This window comes from Taudactylus pleione, unplaced genomic scaffold (genome assembly GCF_031769625.1).
Source record: "Taudactylus pleione unplaced genomic scaffold, aTauple2 ptg000127l, whole genome shotgun sequence".
NCBI lineage: Eukaryota > Metazoa > Chordata > Amphibia > Anura > Myobatrachidae > Taudactylus > Taudactylus pleione.
Window position 1 is genome coordinate 16639367 of NW_028284529.1, and position 21233 is coordinate 16660599.

The 21233-nt window shown below is 41.9% G+C and overlaps 1 protein-coding gene across 1 annotated transcript in view; it reads left to right on the forward strand.

The window, feature by feature from the left end:
• MPDZ (multiple PDZ domain crumbs cell polarity complex component) overlaps positions 1 to 21233 on the forward strand; it is a 229645-nt gene that overhangs the window by 121773 nt on the left and 86639 nt on the right. Inside the window, exons 32-34 of the mRNA XM_088472634.1 lie at positions 5922 to 6081; positions 7261 to 7457; positions 7843 to 7934. Coding sequence (XP_088328760.1) covers positions 5922 to 6081; positions 7261 to 7457; positions 7843 to 7934 — 449 coding nt within the window. The remainder of the gene's footprint in view (positions 1 to 5921; positions 6082 to 7260; positions 7458 to 7842; positions 7935 to 21233) is intronic.

The window sequence follows — 21233 nt, forward strand, 5'->3', positions numbered from 1 at the left end:
GAGCATCAACTTGAGGCACCCCTGCAAGTGCTCTGAGTCACCCCAGGGTGCCGCAGCACCCAGTTTGGGAACCGCTACTTTAGCGGATCATTTTCTAAAGGCATACATTTCCACCTTATTAGCGTATGTTAATCCAGCATCTAATCAGGATAGGAGTGAAGAAAATGAATTGCTTATTTCATGTAATTTATCTTTATCATAGCCACACTCACATTTAAAAGCTTTGTAAGCTTCCATAGGCTTAAAGCAGTTAACACCATCTGAAGATGGTGTAAACTACTGGGGCCAAAATCCAAAAAGCTTTTGCTTTAAATGTATAGAAAAAAGTGTATATGAACATGACAATTTTGTCAACATTCATTCCAGGTGATTGGATATTAAGCATAAATAACTGTGCTTGGGTAGGCTTCTGGTATAAAGAGTCTGAAGAGAGAACAACCATATGATTATCTTGATAGGTCGGGGGAAAATTAGAATTGCTTAGTTGGGTATAATATGCTACAGCATGTCGGTGATATTTGTACCATGTTATTAAAGTCGTTTTCCACTTTAAATATTAATCTTACTGAACAACTTCCTTTACCATTAATGTATTCTGTTTAGCAGTAACTAATTCAGTGCATTAAAGCTAAGATTTCCCCTTCTGCAAGATATGAGCAGCAGTGGTGTAGCAACGACCCCCACAGTCCCCACAATGGCTTGGGGGCGCTGGCAGGGGGGGCACGTGGGGCAACCGTGAGGATTGGAACGCCGGTGGGGGCCTCGTTGGGTGAAAAGAGCTGCCATTCTGTCACCGCAAGCCAGGAAAGGAGCAGAAGGGAGAACTTCTGCTGCACTGTGGAGTCGGCTTCTGACCTGCAGCCGAAGCAGGTTTGAAGGGAGCCGGTAGCTGAATGACTGCCCGGACCCGGCTGCACAAGGGGGCGGTGACTTGACTTGTGCACTGGAGAACTATAGCCGCAATGGGGACAGTGGATGTGACCGTGGCCGGGGGGGGGGATTTGGCGGTTGAGAGGGGGAGACATCAGTGAAGACAGCCAGCAGCGACTGCTGAGCAGCATGCAAGGAGATCAAGAGAGATTCCGACAAAGTGGCTGGTCGCTGCGGTAGTGAGAGTACCGTTGTTTGGAACAGGTGGAGGCGGAAGCTAAGATAAATTCGTAATTACAGTGGAAAACACATTAAAATAACAATTTTATTTTCAGAACATAACACTATACGGGTTGGGTACAGGATGCCGGCGTCCGGGATCCCAGCAGCCAAAATCCTGGTGTCAGCATCCTGACTAGGTTACAATCCCGATGCCTAGAGCTAATTAAGCTTACCCTCCTCCTAACCCTCCGTACCTGCACCCTAAACCTAACCTCGACCCCCCCATCCCAACCCTGATACTTACCGTTGGAATACCGGCGCTGGGATTCTGACATGTAGGGTTTCCAGCGCCGTTATTCCAAGCGCCGGCATCCTGACTGTCGGTATAATGACTATATCCCCTCTATACAAGTACTTCTTATCTTGGCTTTGGAGATAGATACATGATTAATAGGAAGATTAAATTTACTATTTAATTTGAATTTAGTGATATCTTAAAAATGCCCCTGGAATCTATTTGTGTCTATGTGAATATCTAGTTTTCTGTGTGTATGTGTATATATACACTATATGGACAAAAGTATTTGGCCACACCTGTTAATTATTGAATTGATGTGTTTCAATCAGACCCGTTGCCACAGGTGTCTGAAATCAAGCACCTAGCCATGCAGTCTCCATTTGCAAACATTTGTGTTACAAAATGGGTCATTCTGAAGAGCTCAGTGCCTTCAAGCGTGGTACTGTGATAGGTTGCCACCTTTGCAATAAGACGCTTCGTGAAATTTCATCCCTGCTGAATATTCCAAGGTCAACTGTAAGTGAGTTTATTAAAAAGTGGAAGCGTTTAGGAACAACAGCAACTCCGCCTCGAAGCTGAAGCCCACATAAGAGCGGGGTCAACTACTTCTAAGGTGCATGGTGCGTAAAAGTCGCCAACGCTCTGCTGATTCCATAGCTGAAGAGTTCCAAACTTCCACTGGCATTAATGTATGCACAAAAACTGTGCGTCTTGAGCTTAATAGAATGGGTTTCCATGGCCGAGCAGCAGCATGCATGCCTCACATCACCAAGTCCAATGTTAAGCGTCGGATGGTTTGGTGTTACACATACCTACACTGGACTGTGGAGCAGTGGAAAGTGTTCTGTGGAGTGACAAATCACGCTTCTCTGTTTGGCAGTCAGATGGGCGAGTCTGGGTTTGGCGGATGACAGGAGAACGTTACCTGCCTGACTGCATTGTGCCAACTGTGAAGTTTGGTGGAGGAGGGATAATGGTATGGGGATGGTTTCAGGGTTTGGGCTAGGCCTCTTCTCTCCAGTGAAGGGCAATCTTTATGAATTAGTATGCCAAGTCATTTTAGACAATGCTATACTTCCAACTTTGTGGCAACAGTATGGGGTAGACCCTTTTCTATTCCAACATGACTGTGCCCCAGTGCACAAAGCAAGGACTTGGTTTGATGAGTTTGGTTTGGAAGAACTTGACTGGTCCGCACAGAGCCCTGACCTCAACCCCATCAAGCACCTTTGGGATGAACTGGAATGGAGATTGCGAAAACAGGCCTTCTCGTTCAACATCAGTACGTGACGTCATAAATGCTCTACAGAATGAATGGGCACAAATTCCCACAGAAACACTCCAAAATCTTGTGGAAAGCCTTCCAAGAAGAATTGAAGCTGTTATAGCTGCAAAAGGGGGACCAACCCCATATTAAAGTATATGTTTGAATACAATGTCATTGTTGGTGTAGTGGTCAGGCGTCTGAATACTTTTATCCATACAGTGTGTGAAAATATATATATATATATATATATATATATATTATATATATGTGTGTGTGTGTGTATATAATATATATATATATATTATATAATATTATATACACGCACAATACTGTCAGTGTTGCGCAGAAAGTCCATGGTCAATGTCCAGAGTTATATGAATTGATGTAGTGCTGCTGCCTCCCAACCCTTAGCCACAAGAGTCACTGATCTAGTAAACGTAATAAACATGGAGAGTGCCCTCGTGAGAAATGGTAAAAAACACACTTTACTAATAAATCTGCATTAATCAAATATACAGTATACATGCACAATTTCCAACATACAAATACAGGCAAAGCACAATTGTTCAATTTCTCTAAACTATACATAAAAAATTATAAATATATATCAACATATATACATATTATCTTAAAAAAATATATTTATACAAGTAATCTCACTTAATCACAGGAGGATTCCAATAAATATTACATTTCGAGTCCTTTCCAATTTTGGTATCTAATGATATGAGTAATATTTTCTTAGAACATGTTAGACCCATAATACTATTTGGACATTATATAACTGCTACAGCCTATCTGATGTTAAAGGGATGCACATGGTAATCTACACATCTTCTAAATGCACATTATCTCAAGCGGGATGTGGTCAGAATCCCAACCGCTGGGATTCCGGTGGTCATGACACCGGGCGAAACCCCGATACTTATCAGAATACCGGCGCCAGCATCACGACCGCTTAAATCCCGAATGTAAGTACTAGGGTAAGGGGGAGGGTAAGGGGTTAGGGTTAGGCTACAGAGATGGAGGTTAGGTTTAGGGTGTGGGGAGGGGTGGTTAGGTTTAGGCACCAGGGGGGAGGTTAGGTTTAGGCATCGGGGAGGGAGGGATAGGGGTAAAGTTATATGTTAGGTTAGGAGTACCTTTCTTTAGGCATTGTAACCAGGTCAGGCTACTGGCGTCAGGATTCTGACTGCTGGGATCAAAAGTGCGGGCTTCCCGTACCCAGCCCATCTCAAGCTGGTTCCATCAAAATGACAATACAGATGTGTCCTTATACAACAGTAAGTTCAGTGTAGCCCAATTGTACTCCACAGTCACCAGAGCTGAATCCAATAGATCAGCTCTAGAATGTGGTGGGACAGAAAATTCACATTCATCACATCTGCATGATGGTATCAACATGGCTCACAATCTCTCTTTTTTAATCCATGCCATGAAGAATTCAGTTCTGGGGTCAAAGGGGTCCCACCCCATATTAGAAAGATATGCCTAATAGATAGGCCTCTGTATGAAATGTAACTCTCTCCTGTGAAAAGAAAGTGCAGCAGTGCCTCTTTCTTATCGTGTTTTTACATATCAAGATCTGGTTAACAATTATCCTCACCAAGTCCTACAATTTGGTAAGCACAGCCTTATATGACAACCAATAACAGATTTGGTTTTATCATTATTTAACAATCAACACGTAAAAGCCAATGTGAGTCACGGGTTACTAATTCAGTGTGCAACAGTTCTTGACTTTACCCTCACATAAATACTAAATAAGTATGTTTTTTATGGAAGTGTTAACAGGATGAAAGTCCCTTTCCCCCAAAAACACCCATTGCAGTTTGACTCAAGTTTGCAAAGTTACATCTTAATGAAACACAATATTTTTTTGCTATGGATAGATGAGGCCAAAGGGCCATATCCAATTAGCCCCGAACACTGTGCCGGGCGCTAATTTATCCCTGCGATCTGCGAAAACGGGGATTTTTCGCTGATAATCCCCGATTTTCTTTTCCTCCCTATCCTATTAATTTGGGTGAATTAATAGGATAGTTCGCCCGTTAACACATAGGAGCCGCGAGAAGCTAGCGGCCCTATGTGTTCTCGCCTTTTTTTGGGCGAAAAAACGGCACTTATCGTGGATTATTTTTCAGGACACATCAGATCCCGAAAAAAAAAACCCTGATAAGTGCCGTTGTCAGGCCAACTTAGGGGCTACTTGGATAGCCTTGAGCGAGCAGCGGGCGAGCTAATTAGCCGCGGTAATTTACCGCGGCTAATTGGATATGGCCCAAAGTGGAGTTTGGTCATAATGTTTGGCAAAAACTAAACACAGTATATTCCCTCAAGAACTCCATAACAACATGGGTATTTGTAAGTGATGATTGGGGTTGATATTTAGCCACAGGGAACCATATAATCATTTGATCCATGTGTTGTATCTTGTGCCAGAATTTTTGAAGAAACTTCTTATAGGTGATAACCGCAGCTTGGCCAAATTGGATCATGTAATCGGTCAGTAATCCTGAGCTTATCAGTAAACCTACAACTTATTTGCTCAAATAGAAAATTTAAAGATTTTGGATTGTTCAAGTCCAGACTTCATCCCCACTTAGATTTTGTAGTTGGATGTGGAGATAGTTGTGAACAAAAAGCCATCAAACTGTTATGGACTGAAGAAGTGTTGGAAGGAGGAGCGGGCCAAAATTCCCCAAATTCGCAGTTAAAACTGATGAACTCAAACAGAAGATTATTCCTCCCAATGTTTTACTACTAAAGAAAGTTCTACAAGTTTCTGTATCATACTTTTTCATGTACTGAAGGCTTAAATGTTGTTGAATAAATCATGACAAAGTCTGTTGTGAGTTATTTGTCACAAGATTTGATTTCTTAAATTTTAGGATTTAGTGAAGATTAGATTGATAATTGTGTCCTGATATGTAAAACAACAAATTCCTTTCACATGACATAAATATGTATTTTCGATAGACTGTCAGCTCTCACGAGCAGGGCCCTCTCTACACTTTGACTCAAATCTGTTACTCCTATTGTCAATCTCATCTGTACTTGTTTTGTTAATGTGTGATTGTATTTGAATGTTTTATAACTTTAGCTATCTGGTGGTGCTTTGAAATTAATGATGATGTGTGTGCATGTGTATAATAATTGTGTGTTAAGTCAGAATATATAAGCCAGATAGTCAAATCTAATAGACAGCAGGATCTTTACATTGATCGGTACAGGCATTGTCTAAATGTTGACTTTCTCTTTCAGGCTTCTAGTAATTCCGATTCAGAGACAGAAAAGACAACCATTTCTAACTTGGTTCTCACACCATCAACATTCACCTCGGTGAGCTCTGACTGTATTCAAATGGATACCATTACATTTACTGGAGACCCTGAAAAAGAAGATGAGTTTGGCTACAGTTGGCGTAAGTTATATTTCGTGGAAGATTGTTATGGTACATCAACTAACAGATTTGTTTTTTTATAAGTCTACATTAGTTTCTGTGGTCTCACTGTGCTAAACAATCATTTAGATTTTGTTCCCATTAAACATATTAAAACTCTGTTGGTTTCCAAGAACAGCTATTTGTAGTCACACAGATGTGTCCACATACATCTATCCTCCGTGCGCTACACATAAGCCGGGAACTCAGTGCGACTCTGCAGTGACTCTAGTTAGCACAAGCAGCTTCTGCTGATAAAAGTGATATACAGCATGATTTTCTCTGTGAGTATGCGGGTGTATCTGCATATGAAACGCTACGTTAGTGTTACAGCCGCTGACTCTGTAACATAGCATTTTGCATGCAGATACACCCGAAGTCGCTCACAGAATATAGGCGTGCTGCATATCATTAATCAGCAGAAGCTGCTTGTGCTAACTATTCGCATCATTGTGCAAATAAGACTCATTTGAAAGTAAAAAATTGCACGAAAAGACGCTCAGCGCTACCGAGTCACGCCATGGTTCGACTAGATGGGCTGTTTAGCGCACAAGGAGGCTAGATGTATGAGAACACATCTGTAAATCTTTAGTACTCTAAATGTATCTGAAACGTTACATGTATTACGTACATGCTGAAGGCGGCCTCACAGATGCTTGTGAAGTCCAATAAATTAATAGATATCTAAGCAAACAATCTAAGGAATACGATTTCCCATCACTCTGTATCTTTCCCATTAGGGTAACCAGTTTTTCATGAAGTTTTAAGAGTTAAAGGTAAGTATGAATATCACAGTCAGGACATATTGCTAAAAAGCTATTTTTGATTTTATTTTATTTTTTTAAACAAAAATCACATTTTTTTTTTTTTTTTTACAAACACTGTGGTTTTACTTGACTTTTATATTATTTTGCACTGTTTTATGGTTTCTAGAGGCTTACTAGAAGAGTCCTATTACTGCTCACAAGTCACAAATATAACTGGGCTATCTAAAGATAGCAATTTTGAGCAGCTCTTTATGGTAAAATTGTGGTAATACTGTGTTGTTGTTGCTGAAACATCTCTGCACATTTCTATCCCAATCTTGCTGCAAAGAGCTAATTACTCATGTCTGTTCTTAGTATGATGGACTTGTTAATTAGTGCATCTTTTCCCATTTAGGAAAGATATCACAGCGGTATGGAAATCTGCCAGGAGAGTTGCATATGATAGAGTTGGAAAAAGGAAAGACTGGATTGGGTCTGAGCCTTGCTGGAAACAAAGACCGATCACGAATGAGCGTCTTTATCGTGGGGATTGATCCAAATGGAGCAGCTGGCAAAGATGGCCGGTTGCAGATTGCCGATGAGTTATTAGAGGCAAGTATATGTCAATAAGCCACTAGTGATTCCATCCATTGTAGTTGTAAATTAAGATTCTATTTAGCGACCTATGGAGAGGGTGGAAATAAAGATCCTTTTAATTAAACATTGTTATATTTCAATCAATGTATGGAAATATATCATAATTCAGTCTTCATCAGTTGTGGATTTTTTGTGAAAAGAAATGCCTAATAAATAATGCAGAATATTCAGCTATGTTTGGAAATATAATGTGACAACAATAATACATTTCAAACTTATGTAATACTGTTCTTGTGAAAATTAACCAAAATGTTTATGGAATAACCTTTATTCTATATTTTTTTTTTACTTAATTTGACATTTTATTATTTTATAATATCCATGTAATTGCCTTTCATAGATTAATGGACAAATTTTATATGGAAGAAGTCACCAGAATGCCTCATCCATTATCAAATGTGCACCGTCTAAAGTCAAAATTATTTTTATCAGGTAAGAATTTATTATCTGATTATATATTTGTTTTCTTTCATTTCATGAACAGTTTTAACAAGTATATCTTTTTTTTTTATATCAGTAGATATTCTATTTGGCAAATATAGCGTACACTGGCTTGTTACTTTATAATATAGCTACTGTAGGTTGCCAATAGCTATATTATTAAAAAAGTTTTGTAAACAATGATTCCTGTCGTTCACATAATCGCTTAAGCTGGCCATACACGCTACAATTATTGGGGCGATCGCCCCGATAATTGTAGCGTGTGGGGGGGGCGACCGAGGGTTAAATATTGCTCGGTTGGGCATGCCTGATTGTCCAGCATGCCCGTCCGATGCGATATTTACCGGCAAACTGTCGGCCGCATCGGGCAGTGTATGCCTAGCCGCGGCCGACAGACAGATATTTCCTGTGTTCCTTCCTACAGACATTTTATCTGGCAGCCTACGGAAGGAACAGGGAAATGTCTCCTCCCCCGGGGGCGGAGCGCGGATGTCGGGCTAGTACACTGTGAGAGAAATCTCACAGTGTATGCCGGCGACATCTGCGGCTGGCAGGCTGCCAGATAAAATGTCTGTCCATCTGACAGACATTTTATCTGGCCGTGTATGCTCATCATTAGTTCTCTTTACAATGAAAAATGTACACTCTTGAAAGCAATATATTTTCCCATAGTAATAACATAGTAAGTACATAATAACTTTTACATCCCTGCTTTGTAAAAATGCTTTATTGGTGGTATGTATGACCAATTGTTAAAATTGGTTCAAGGATAGACCTACTTTTATCTTTCTTTTTATAAACTCTCACATACAGATGTGTCCACATACATCTATTCTCAGTGCGCTACAAGTCATGTTATACATAATACGTGAGCACCATGCAGTTCTGTAAAACCAAGCGTCTTTTCATGCTGGATGTGACACTAATGTAGAATTTCGCATGCAGATAAAGCCACAGTCGCACACAATATAGGCATTATGCATTTCATTTGTGCGTCCTATTCATTGTAATGGAAAAAATCGTATGAAAAGATGCTTGGCACCACAGAGTTGCTCAATGGCATAGTGCGACTGGAAGGGCTGTTTAACGTGCAAGGAGGCTAGATGCATGTGGACACAATTTTTTTTTTTAAGTTTTTTTGAAAAAAAAAATTAAGTTCTAATAAACCTGATGCTCTTCACATCTCTCCATGACAAAAGGGAGATGAACACTGGCCACCTGGTTTTCTGGGGGTCCAGAGGGACCCCTTCACCATCATCATACAGTTCATCTGGAAAGTATTCACAACGCTTTTGTTATGGTGCAACCTTATTCCAAATTCCAAAATGGACTAAATTAATTTTTTTTTTTATGCGAATTGTTTTTATTGAAAAAGGATCAGACATTTTAGATGGAATACAGCAGAAAAAACATGTCGATACAAATGTTGACAGGTGATATTTCCATCTCGAGTAGTACAATCAAAATCGTAATATAATATAGATAAATCACATATAAAATATACAATAAAATAAAATAAACAATAAAAAAAGAAAAAATAATAAAAAAAATAAGTAATAAACAATATAGAGGGGAGTTCGGGGAAAGAAAAGTCAGAGGGGAAAGAGGAAATTGAGCAGTAGATTAACGGGTGATCAAGGGGGCGATTTATCATAGCCTCAAATAGGTTGAATAGGGATGAAAAAGACACAGATACGGGTGCAGAGTTTAAGCCATTAAACAATGAATGTTGCGTAGAGCCCTTGAACATCAGTCAAGGGGACCACATAGCAGTAAAGTCGGTAGGTCTACCCTTAGAAAAAGATACTATGTTCTCCATGTCCATATAATAATCTATCCTCCTAAACCAGTCTTTAATGGAGGTGGGGGATGTGGATTTCCACAAGACAGGAATGACCGCTTTAGCAGCATTATTTAGGTGCCTCAGTAAGGAACTCCTATAGGAAGCTGTAGACGATGAGGTTATGTTTAAAAGCCAAAAACCAGGATCTCTAGGGACCTCTCCTCCAAGAATTATCTTAGAACACTCAAATACATTTAGCCAAAAAGGGGCCAGGGAAGGCCACCATATATGCAGAAGGCTACCTGGTGCAGAATTACATCTCCAGCAGATTTTTGGGACCTGAGGAAACATTTTATTTAAAAGTACTGGATATCTATGCCAACGTGATATAACTTTTATAAAGAGTTTCAAGAGTAGCTATACAAGAAGAACTAGCAAAGGTGTTATTAAAAACAATCTCCCAGTCTATGTCTTGGAGTTCTTTTTCCCACACTGTATTAAATTGAGGGGTTAGTTTAAACAAGTTTTTAATAATTAGTGAGTATAATGTGGATATAGTATGAGATGGAGTTTGAGAGGTGGAACATAAGGATTCAAACGGAGTGTGTGTCTTAGTGAGATCAGACAGCTTACATGAGGAGGTAATAAAATGCCGTATTTGGAGGTATTTCCAGAATTCGGATTGGGGAAATTGCCATAATTTTTGGAGTTCTGTAAACGGACGCACCCCTGACGAACAAACCATCTGACCCAGTCTAAAGAGGCCTTCGCTCGACCAGTTTTTAAAGGACAGTGTGGATAGCCCAGGGGGAATGTCCAGATTCCCAAGAAAGGTAGTGAGAGGGGAAACAATAGATGAAATATGGGAGAGACGTCGCAGTTTCTGCCAATAGCGTAATGTGGGTGTTATAGTGGAATGTCTAATAGTTGGTAGTTTAGGAAGCCAAGGGACAATTTCTATAGGCTGAGCCAGACTGCTTTCCTCCAACATGATCCACTGCTTGAAACACCCTGCTCGGGTCCATTCAAGAACACGATTGAGCATAATGGCATGATAATAGCTAGTGATGTGAGGAAGCTGCAAACCTCCATCTTGTTTGCGGCGGTATAGGATAGCATGTTTAAAACGTGGTGTGGAATTGTTTCAGACAAACCTACCAATAAGGCGTTCCATTTCCGTAAACCATGTTGGAGGGATATGAATTGGAAGGGTTTGCATTAGGTATAACATTTTGGGTAGTGAATTCATTTTTATCACATTAATCCTGCCGATCCAGGATAAACGAATGGTGCGCCATCTAGTCAGATCAGAACGTATAGCTTGTAATAATGGCATAAAATTGTTTGAGAACAATTGGGACAGATCATTAGTCAAATAGACTCCTAGATATTTAAGTCTAGTGGGGTGCCAGACAAAGGAGAAGGATTGTTTCAAGGAATTTACCAAGGACGGGGGTGCAGTCAGACTCATTGCCACAGATTTGGAATAATTAATTTTAAAATTTGAAAACATACCAAATTTTTGGAATTCTGATATAAGGTTCGGGAGAGAAATAGCTGGTTTAGTAAGCAGTGCAAGAAGGTCACCTCAAAGAGTGCTAATTTATATTCCTGACCACCTATGTGGATACCAGAAATTTTTACATTACCCCGTATGGCCATAGCTAGAGCTTCCATACAGAGAACGAATAAAAGTGGGGAGAGTGGGCACCCCTGTCTTGTACCATTTGATGTAGCAAACGAGTCGGAGAGAGACCCGTTTATCCTAATTCTTGCTGTGGGAGCATCATATAAGGCCAAAATTTTCTGCAGAAATGTAGGCCCTAATCCCAAATGCCGTAAAAGACCTGACATAAACTCCCAGTCAACCCTGTCAAAAGCCTTCTCTGTGTCAGTCGATAAAATAATGGACTGGGCGGGCGAGAGAGAGGCTTGGAGTATTAAATTGATAACTTTAGTTGTGTTGTCTCTGGCCTCGCGACCTAAGACAAAACCAACCTGGTCATCATGGATCAATTTGGGTAAGAATATCTTCAACCGGTTGGCTAGGAGCTTGGCAAAAATCTTCAAATCAATATATAGGAGTGAGATTGGCCTATAACTAGGGTATAAGGTAGGTGTCACAATCCGGTGAAAGTGATCCTCTGTGGAGGACTGTGAGCCGGGGGGTTCAGGTGACTATCAGAGTGACTGTGGCTAGGTCTCCTATTTGCGGCCGAACCCAGGTTTGGCTAGACCTGCCCAGAGGCGTGGAGTCTAACTCACTTTTTCTTCAGTGACCCCTCCAATTGGGATTTGGTTTTCCGCTGCACCAAGTGAGCAGGCCGCGGCCCTCTGGACAGGTACCTGGGAATGGCAGAAGACCGGAACTATATTACGTTAAGTTATTTCTAGAACACTGTAGATACACTGGAACACAATTAGAAATCCCGATCACCGGCTTGCATGAGATTACTGAGAATGTACTAAGAATCACTAAGAAATCCAGGAGCTGACTAGCTCAGCAGCTCAGGGAGATGTGGACACAGGCAGGTACTGGAGTTTGCTAAATATGCAGGAAAACACAACATATACTAGGGATTGCACATACAAGAGTAGAGTGGACTCAAGGAATATATTGGGAATGCTAGAAATGTGGTACTGGACAAAGGCCAAATACTGGGAGAGCTAGAAATGCTGGTACTGGGCAAAGGCAAAATACTGGGAGAGCTAGAAATGCTGGTACTGGGCAAAGGCAAAATACTGGGAATAATTATATATGCAGGTGCAGATTGCACAGACAAGACATATAGAGAAGATAGGCATACACTGGGAGAGTGCTAACTGCAAGTGCAGATTTGCACTGACAAGACACAGAGCAGATTGACACAGACATGTGCTGGGGGGTCCAGCTGTAAGCTAATTAATACCAGTAGGTAATCTGACACTTCAGTGATACAGGGTAATAGCCACAGGAAGGCTGCAATAGAATAGCAGCACATATACAAAGACACACAGGGAAGGGACATGAAACACTGAAGTACTGTGAGAAAGCTAAAGTCTCAGAGTAAGGTTTAGCATGGAAGCTAATACAGGAAACTGGGAAACTGTGACCTGGCTGAAGCAACACGCTGAAGGATTTAGCACAAAGCAACAGTGGGAGTAACACAGGCACTTGGAATAACGAAGTTGAACAGCATCTTCCTGGAGTTCTGGAGGCGGATTTATACCCAGGGGTAGCAGATTACTGGAGCACAGCATCAGCTGACTGAAATCATGCTACCATAGGTTAGGAGTACTGTCACATGAGAGGAACTGTCGTGGCGGCGCCCATGATGGGAACTCCGATCCCCAGCACACACAGCCGACCATGGAAGCTCGCAAAAAGCACCTAAGGCAGAATACTCAGCCCCACATCCATCACTGCACCAGACGTCTGACCGCAAGGAAGTCAGGGGAAGCCGGCAAGGAGTTGAGAGAGGCCGATCCTAGGCTGAACCCTGACAGTAGGATCTTTACCCTCCTTAGGTATGACGGTAATGTGTGCCTCTAATGATTGTTTGGAGAAACTGGTTCTATCTGAGATCGTTTTAAAAGCACGAGTCATGAGGGGAGCCAACCTATCCTTAAAAGCCTTGTAGTAGGCTGTAGAAAATCCATCCGGACCCGGGCTTTTGCCAGCTGGAGAGGAGGAGATTGCCAGGTCATGAGGGGTTCTGGTTCTTCAACAGAAAAGGGCGTCTCAAGAGTATCAACCTCCTCTGAAGAAAGCTGAGGGTAATTAAGCAATCGTAAATAAGACGAAATAGCCTCTTGATGAGTAATAATATCTCTGACCTGGATTCTTTAGATTATAAAGTTTGGCATTATAAGATCAAAAGGACTCGTTTGGTTTCATTATGGATCTGACCATGTTCGTCTTTTATTGCTTGGATAAATGTAATAGCATGTTGTTCTCGCAATGCCCTAGCTAACATCTTACCCGGCCTATTTCCCCATTGGTAGAAGCGACTACGGCACTTATGGTAGGATAGCTTTATTTTATCCATGGAGAGTTTATGGAGGGCAGCTCTAGCTTCCTCCAATTTAGAGTAAAAATGTGCGGACAAGGAAGCTTTATGGGAAGTTTCTAGGGATTTAATCTCAGCTAAAAGGGCATCCCTTTGCTGCGTTTTCTGTTTTTTTAAGTAGGAACCTAATTGCATGCAAGTGCCTCGAAAAACACATTTATGTGCCTCCCACACCGTTATCTTGGAAATATCATCCTGATCATTTTGTTCAATGTAAGAGTCTAAAGAGAACTCGATTTGGGATTTGCAATAGGCATCTTGTAAAAAGAGGTCATTAAAACGCCAAGACCAAGCGTTGAGAGTGTGTTGTGGCAGAGAAAGTGTAAGGAAAACTGGTGCGTGGTCAGACCACGTGATGGGTCCTATTGATGTGTTTGATATGAGATGTAAATGTCGGTGACTCAAAAAAAGATAATCAATTTTCGAGTAAGTGTGGTGGGGGTGAGAAAAGAAAGTGATGTCAGATTCAGCTGGGTGAGCGATCCGCCAGGTGTCAGCAAGTTGATGGTCGTGAAGGGTGCGTCTCATTCGCCTAAATTCCTTCCCCGGCCTATGAGATTTTTTATTAGAAGTGTCACGAAGAGGATCAAGGGGCCAATTTAAATCTCCTCCTGCAACTGTGATCCCCTCCAGTAAAGTCTCAGCTTTGTCTAACACATTTGCGATAAAGGAGGGTTGACCAGAATTAGGCGTGTATACATTCAAAAAGGAGAAACGCTTATGGTATAAAGTACATTTAACCAAAATACCCCTACCTTCTACAATGTCAGATATTGGTAAGTGACGAGCAAACAAAACCGCCACACCTAAGGTTTTACCAACTGAATTATCACTAGAAAATGTGTGTGGGTAATAATAATTCTTTAAAGGAGGGGCGTGCCCTTTCTTAAAGTGCGTTTCCTGCACAAGAGCTATGTCGACTTTATCAGCACGAAAGGATCGAAGCATTTGGAATCTCTTTTCAGGGATATTCAATCCTTTTGCATTAATGGTGAAAATCCGCAACACAGGTTTACGACTAGACATAGATTCCTAGTGTGGAAATAGCGTAACAATCCGCCCCTCGAAATAGAATGTAAGTTACCCAATTATATGTGTCACCTTTGAGAAATGGAAAGATTATGAAGAGGGAAAAGGGATGGAAAAAAGGGAAGGGATAAAGAAAATAACATAGTCGCAAATATTAAACATACAATTGAAATATTGAATGTAGATAGAGATTGGAACATTGAAATGCTGCATCTGGACAACCAGGAGACAAAAATCAGCTCCATGTCCAGGATGTGAAAAAGAGAATGCGGCATTGGGGGGGTTCGGAGGGACAGTAACAACAACAACCCAAACTTACAATTGTGAAATTAAGTTAATTTCTACTAAGAGAATCTTACAGATAACTTTACAATATAACATCACGGATATTACTGCAAAAATTAGTTAAGGTGCACTAAAAGTGCGTCAAATGAACGTTGGCATCAAAACATTTAAATATAAGATTAAGACCGAGGTCTTATGCAGATAGGAAAAACTGGAACAGTCTCACCAATTTTGTATATGAAATGAAGTAATCAAGTCTCTTCCGCGGGCGCTGGGAGGGATAGACGTCTTGTCTTCCGCTTGGAGTTTGAAACTTGTTGCCAACTATCTCCGTCAGAATGAAGGGAAGGAATAGTTAAAGGGCTGTGAAGGTTCTCCCAATCCGGAAGTGCCACTGATTCTATACCAAAAGCCGTGAAGAAGGAAGGAAGATCATCGGGTGTATGGAGAACAACATTTTTCCCTCTATGAGTTACTTGTTGATTAAATGGAAAACCCCACCGATATCTCAGAGAATGTTTACGAAGTTGTTCTGTGAGTGGTCTCAGGGCTTTCCTTTGTTGCAAGGTATACCATGATAGGTTGGGAAAGAGTTGAATTTTGTCACCGTTAAAATCGACCTCTTCAAGTTGTCGAACCTTCTGCAGGATAGCTTCTTTTTGGGTGTGGTAATGAAGGCGACATATAACATCTCGGAGTTTGTCAGTAGGCAGACCTCTTGGACGGAGAGCATGATGTGCCTTATCAAACAGGATTTCACTATTGGGGTCTAGGCCAAGGATTTCACCAAATATCTTCGTGAGGGCATCTGTGAGATTGGGTTGCGTTACATCTTCAGGTAGACCACGTATACTGATATTGTTGCGTCTGCCGCGAGTAGGTCATCCATACATGATTTAAGATGGCGAATCTCAGATTGTTGGTGAGAGAGTATATCTGTGAATTGGTGGAATGCGTACGCAGATACCTCTTTGTAGTCTTCCAGACCGTCAATTCTGGTCGCCAATTCGGCCGATTGAATAGTGGCCACTTCTTGGCGAATAGTAGACTGAAGTTTGGCCTCCAGAGACTGAAAGTCTTGTTTCGTAGGTAGTGATCTAACATGGGAGAGAATTTCACTAATCTTGTCCCGGAAGGTAGATGCTGTCGGGCTGGAAGTATGAGTATCTCCTTGAGACATTGTGTCTGAAGAAGAAGAGGCAGCAGGTGAGGTTGGTGCGGAGGTTTTATCTGCAGCAGTGGTACCAGCGGGCTTTAGGAACTGACGTAGATCTTGATGGGTTTCGCTATCCGATCTACTACCAACTTCCGATCTGGACCTTTGTTTCTTATCCTTCCCCATTCTGAAATTAAATAGTGTAAGTATGTGACATGAAAAATAATCCGTATATAATTCTCATGTGTGAAGCCAGCTAGAGAGAAATTGGGTCATCGCCAGGTACCGTCCCTCCCAAGGACCTAGGCAGCCATCAGGATTACCGTCTCATCATGTTTGGGAACAGGACCGGGTGTGGTCTCATAACATCGGAGAAAAACAAAACTTGTGCTGGGTATAATAAGTAAGAAAGACACTTGGAGTGAAGTATGACAGTCTCTAGAGGATATTGATAACTCTTTATGATGAGTTTCCAAAATCTCACCACAAGAGGGAGCCAAAGGAGCTGGTATTGTTAATGAGTATAGAATCAGTGTAGAATAATTATAGGAGACTTTTATTTAGTAATATAGATAGATGTAGGGATTAATCCCTAGTAGGCCTCTTTGGAGAATATATATGTTATTATTGTCACCAACTTCTTAATTTTCATACAGTGAAGTATAGGGAATTTGAAAGTTCTGCATGTAATGGATAGGGTCACTGCAGGGTAACTGTCACTGCCTGCAGATGGAGGGGGTAATTGCTGAACAGCTGGAGATGAAAGCTGTGTCACCCTTAAAAAAAAAAAAATGGAATAAAGAAAACTGCAGCTGCTCTGTTGATAACCGTGATCAGCGCTCACCGCTGCACTGTGATGATCACTGGCTCCCCTACCTCACTGAGAAAAAATCCAAGATGGCGGGCGCCACTTGTCGGCGGTCACATACAGCCTCCAGGCGCACCGGGAGACCAGGACTCAGAGCGGACCAGAGGGCAAGCTCCGTAGGGCATCTGGCAGCAGGCACACCAACGGCAGCAGTCTTCGGCACCACCATAAGCCGCCGCGCAGATGAGGTCCCGGCTTCTGGCGGGGTAAAGCGGTTACAACCTGCAAGGAGGTAGGAGACCTCCCCCGGCTCTGCAATCACCACCGGCGGAGATCAGCAGGTACTGGGCACTGGTGGGAAGCCGGCAGGGGATACTCAGTCCGGGCAGAGGAGGATCAAATTGGTGAAAGTGGATGAGTATCCAAGAGCCCCTGGATCTCACTACCACACCAAATGGCCGCCAAGCCACGCTCCCCGGACTAAATTAATTTTTGCCCTCAAAATTCTACACACAATACATAATGACAACATGTAAAAAGTTATTTTGAGATTTTTGCAAATTTAATATAAAAAAAAAACCCGCTAAGAAATCACATTAGGGATAGGCACCAGAGGGATGATTAGGGGTAGGGATGGGGAGGAATACACACTGAAACTTTTGAGCATTGAAGGTCTGACCTGTGAATGACGGACACATGACTGCCCGGGACCCGGAATCCCAAATGGAGCCATCAGAAGCAGGTAAGTGACCGCTGGTCCACCAGGGATGATATTCTAATGTGTCAACAATTTATCAGTGTTTACATGATGAATGTCGACATTATGACTGTCAACATATCATACCACACCCCTATATTTCAGGTTACACACGGATTGTAAACGCTTTATCCATTACCAATTGGAGCTATGGATAAATGAGTAACTTCTCCTATGGTGGACACCCTTAAGGGGCCTATCCATTAGCAGATGTTCAGTCGTTCAATTTAGGCCCCTTTAAAGCTCAATTGGCTAAGCAACCATTATTCCCATTACTAATGTTACAGCTTTTAATGATGACACCAATCAAAAATTCAGGACTGCTGGTCATATTGGAACAAGAATATCTGCTTCACTGATCTCCGCTCACGAGTCTTCTACCTTAATCCTTAGGAGGCAGATGTAAATGTAAAAAAACACTGTAGAGTCTCTTTTTTTTATTTCAGGTGATGTCTTATTCAGAACTAAAACTGGGTTCACACAATACGATATATTGGCGAATCTCCATTGTACAGTGCATACCCCCAATATATTGTTTGATGAATTGTGTGGTCGCATCTTCCCATCTGTTGCGTTGCATGTCAGATGGGATAATGTGACCTACGATGTATCCTATTAAGGTACCATGGAGGGACCGCATAAGATATCTGCTGCGAAGCTGTCAGATGCGAAGCATACCAGAGTTTGGATCCCATAGTTAACGTCATCTGAAGATGGCGTTAGCCTGTTGTAGTCTATTGGCTACATTTTGCAAAAATTCCTGGGAGAGGTTTCCTCTGTAACCCTCCCCAAAAATGTCTGTCTCACAATTGTGGTCAGTAGACTGCGCATGTGCAGGAGTCCCGAAAGAGGAGTGGAGAGATTGCTGATTTATTTATTTTATTTATTTATTTATTTATTTACAGTTTCTTATATAGAGCAGCATATTCCATTGCGCTTTATAATTGTAAGCATTAATAGAACAAAACTGGGTAATAACAGACAGGTATATAGGTAGGAAGGCCCTGCTCGCAAGCTTACAATCTATAGGGAAATAGGCATTGATACACAAGGATAGATGCTATACTGTATATTGCATTTTGGTCCAGCCAGAATACACAGTTTCTTGGTTGGCTGCATGATCCAGTCACACAGGAATGTCGACCAAATGTCATGAGGATGTGAGAGAAAGACTATGTGTGTGGACTGTAAAGGGGGATGTAATTAGATATGGAAACTATGAAGGTTATGAGAGAGGTTCTGGAATCTGATAAGCTTGCCTGAAGAGGTGAGTTTTCAGGGAACGCTTGAAGGATTGGAGACTAGAGGAAAGTCTAATTGTGTGAGGTAGTTCATTCCATAGAGTGGGTGCAGCACGAAGAAAGTCCTGTAACCGTAAATGGGAGCAAGTAATGCATGGGGATGAGAGACGCAGATCTTGTGCTGAGCGGAGAGGTCGGGTTGGGAGATATTTTGAGATGAGTGAAGAGATGTATGTTGGTGTGGTTTGGTTAATAGCCTTATGTGTAAGTGAAAGTATTTTGTATTGAATACGGTAGAAAACCGGCAACCAATGGAGGGACTGACTGAGCGGGGCAGCAGAAGAAGAACGTTTCGCAAGGAAGATAAGCCTCGCAGCTGCATTCATAATGGATTGTAATGGCGATAGCCTGTTTTTGGGAAGACCAGTAAGTAGGCTATTGCAATAGTCAATGCGGGAAATAATAAGTGCATGGATTAGAGTTTTTGCAGTGTCTTGTGTGAGGTATGGTCGAATTTTGAATATGTTTTTTAAATGTATGTAACATGATTTTGAGACAGATTGAATGTGGGGAACAAAGGATACTTCATTCCGTCACTTCATTCCAAACACGTTGCAGGGGCGAGCTGCTTTCAGAGCCCCTGTCCCTATGTGTGCCTTTAAATACATTTCTCGTTGCTGCGAATAGAGGCAATAAAAAAATTACAATTATTGGGTCTGAAACCTGATAATTGATAAATATGCCCCCAAGTGAGCTAAAATGTATTCAGTTTCACGGTATGCGTTCGGGAAGCTGGCGGATGCAATGCCGACCGCCGGTTTCCCGACTGCTTAATCACGGCGAGGGTTAAATGACAGGCGTCTAAATCTAGCCTGTCATTTTACTGACGCCGGGAGACCGGCGCCCGGCATCCCGATCGAAGGGATGCCGGGCACAGGGCGGACAGCCGTGGGGGGGAGGGTTAGGTTTAGGGCTCCTGGGGGGGGGGCATAGGGTTAGGCACCCCCCCTGGGAGGTTAGGTTTAGGCTAGGGGAAGGAGGGGTTAGGGTTAGGCACCCCTGGGGGGAGGTTAGGGCTAGACATCTCCCCGGGGGACGTAGGTTTAGGCGGCGGGGAAGGGGGGGGGGTTAGTTTTAGGCACTTAGAGGGGAGACTAGGGTTAGGCACGGGGGGAGCTATATATTATATACAGAAAAAGAAAGGCGGCACTCACAGGGCACTTAGAGGGGAGACTAGGATTAGGCACGGGGGGAGGTGTGTGTGTGTGTGTGTGTGTGTATATATATATATATATATGATATATACAGAAAAAGAAAGGCGGCACTCACAGGTCTGGTGAAAAATGAAAGAATCAAACTTGACAACTGTGTCTACCTTGTTCAACGTTTCAGTCGCACATGACTTGTATCAAGAACACAATAACAAGAACAAATACACATACCTTTATAGTAGTATGTCCAAGGTGATCGGTGCGGTGTAATGCTCCATACTGCCGGGGGCCAGAGTCTGACATAATCCTCGTGCGCCTCCCGAGCATCGCAACCCAAGCGCGATGATTTCACCAACGTGATGACGCACCACGCTGCGTCAGACGCTCAGGCATCACACAGGCTGAAACAGTCTGGCGCTTCCGGTGGATAGGAGGGAGAATATTCGCATATATCCACGATGTACAGTGGTTAAACAGTGAGACACTGACATGCAGTGCTAAACATGAAAAAATAAACATCGTACTATTGTATGCATAATGCAAATTGTAAGGTGTGGGCCAAAACCCACACATAAAAACAATTCAAGAAACAAAGTTGCAAAATACAAATAGCTCCTGTAAAAAGAAGGAACATATAAACTCCACACCCCAGTGTTCCTCAATGGTGAAAGTGAATGAAGTGAAAGTGTAAAACGAATATTCAAAGTGGAAGCCAAATAAAGATAATAATACATATACAAAGGATAATAAAGAAATGAAAGAGATATAAGTAAAAACTGAGTATGTAACCATACCGTTACGTATAAACAGCATGTATACCATCAAAAGGATCCTAAAAAAATATATTGGTGAATACATCTCCAAAACTATGTGCATCAGACTGGGTACATAGGATAAAACAAGAGAATATACAGGTGTGCCACAGAAGTATATAAGAAAAGAGATGACTGTAGAATACATCCTACTGAAAT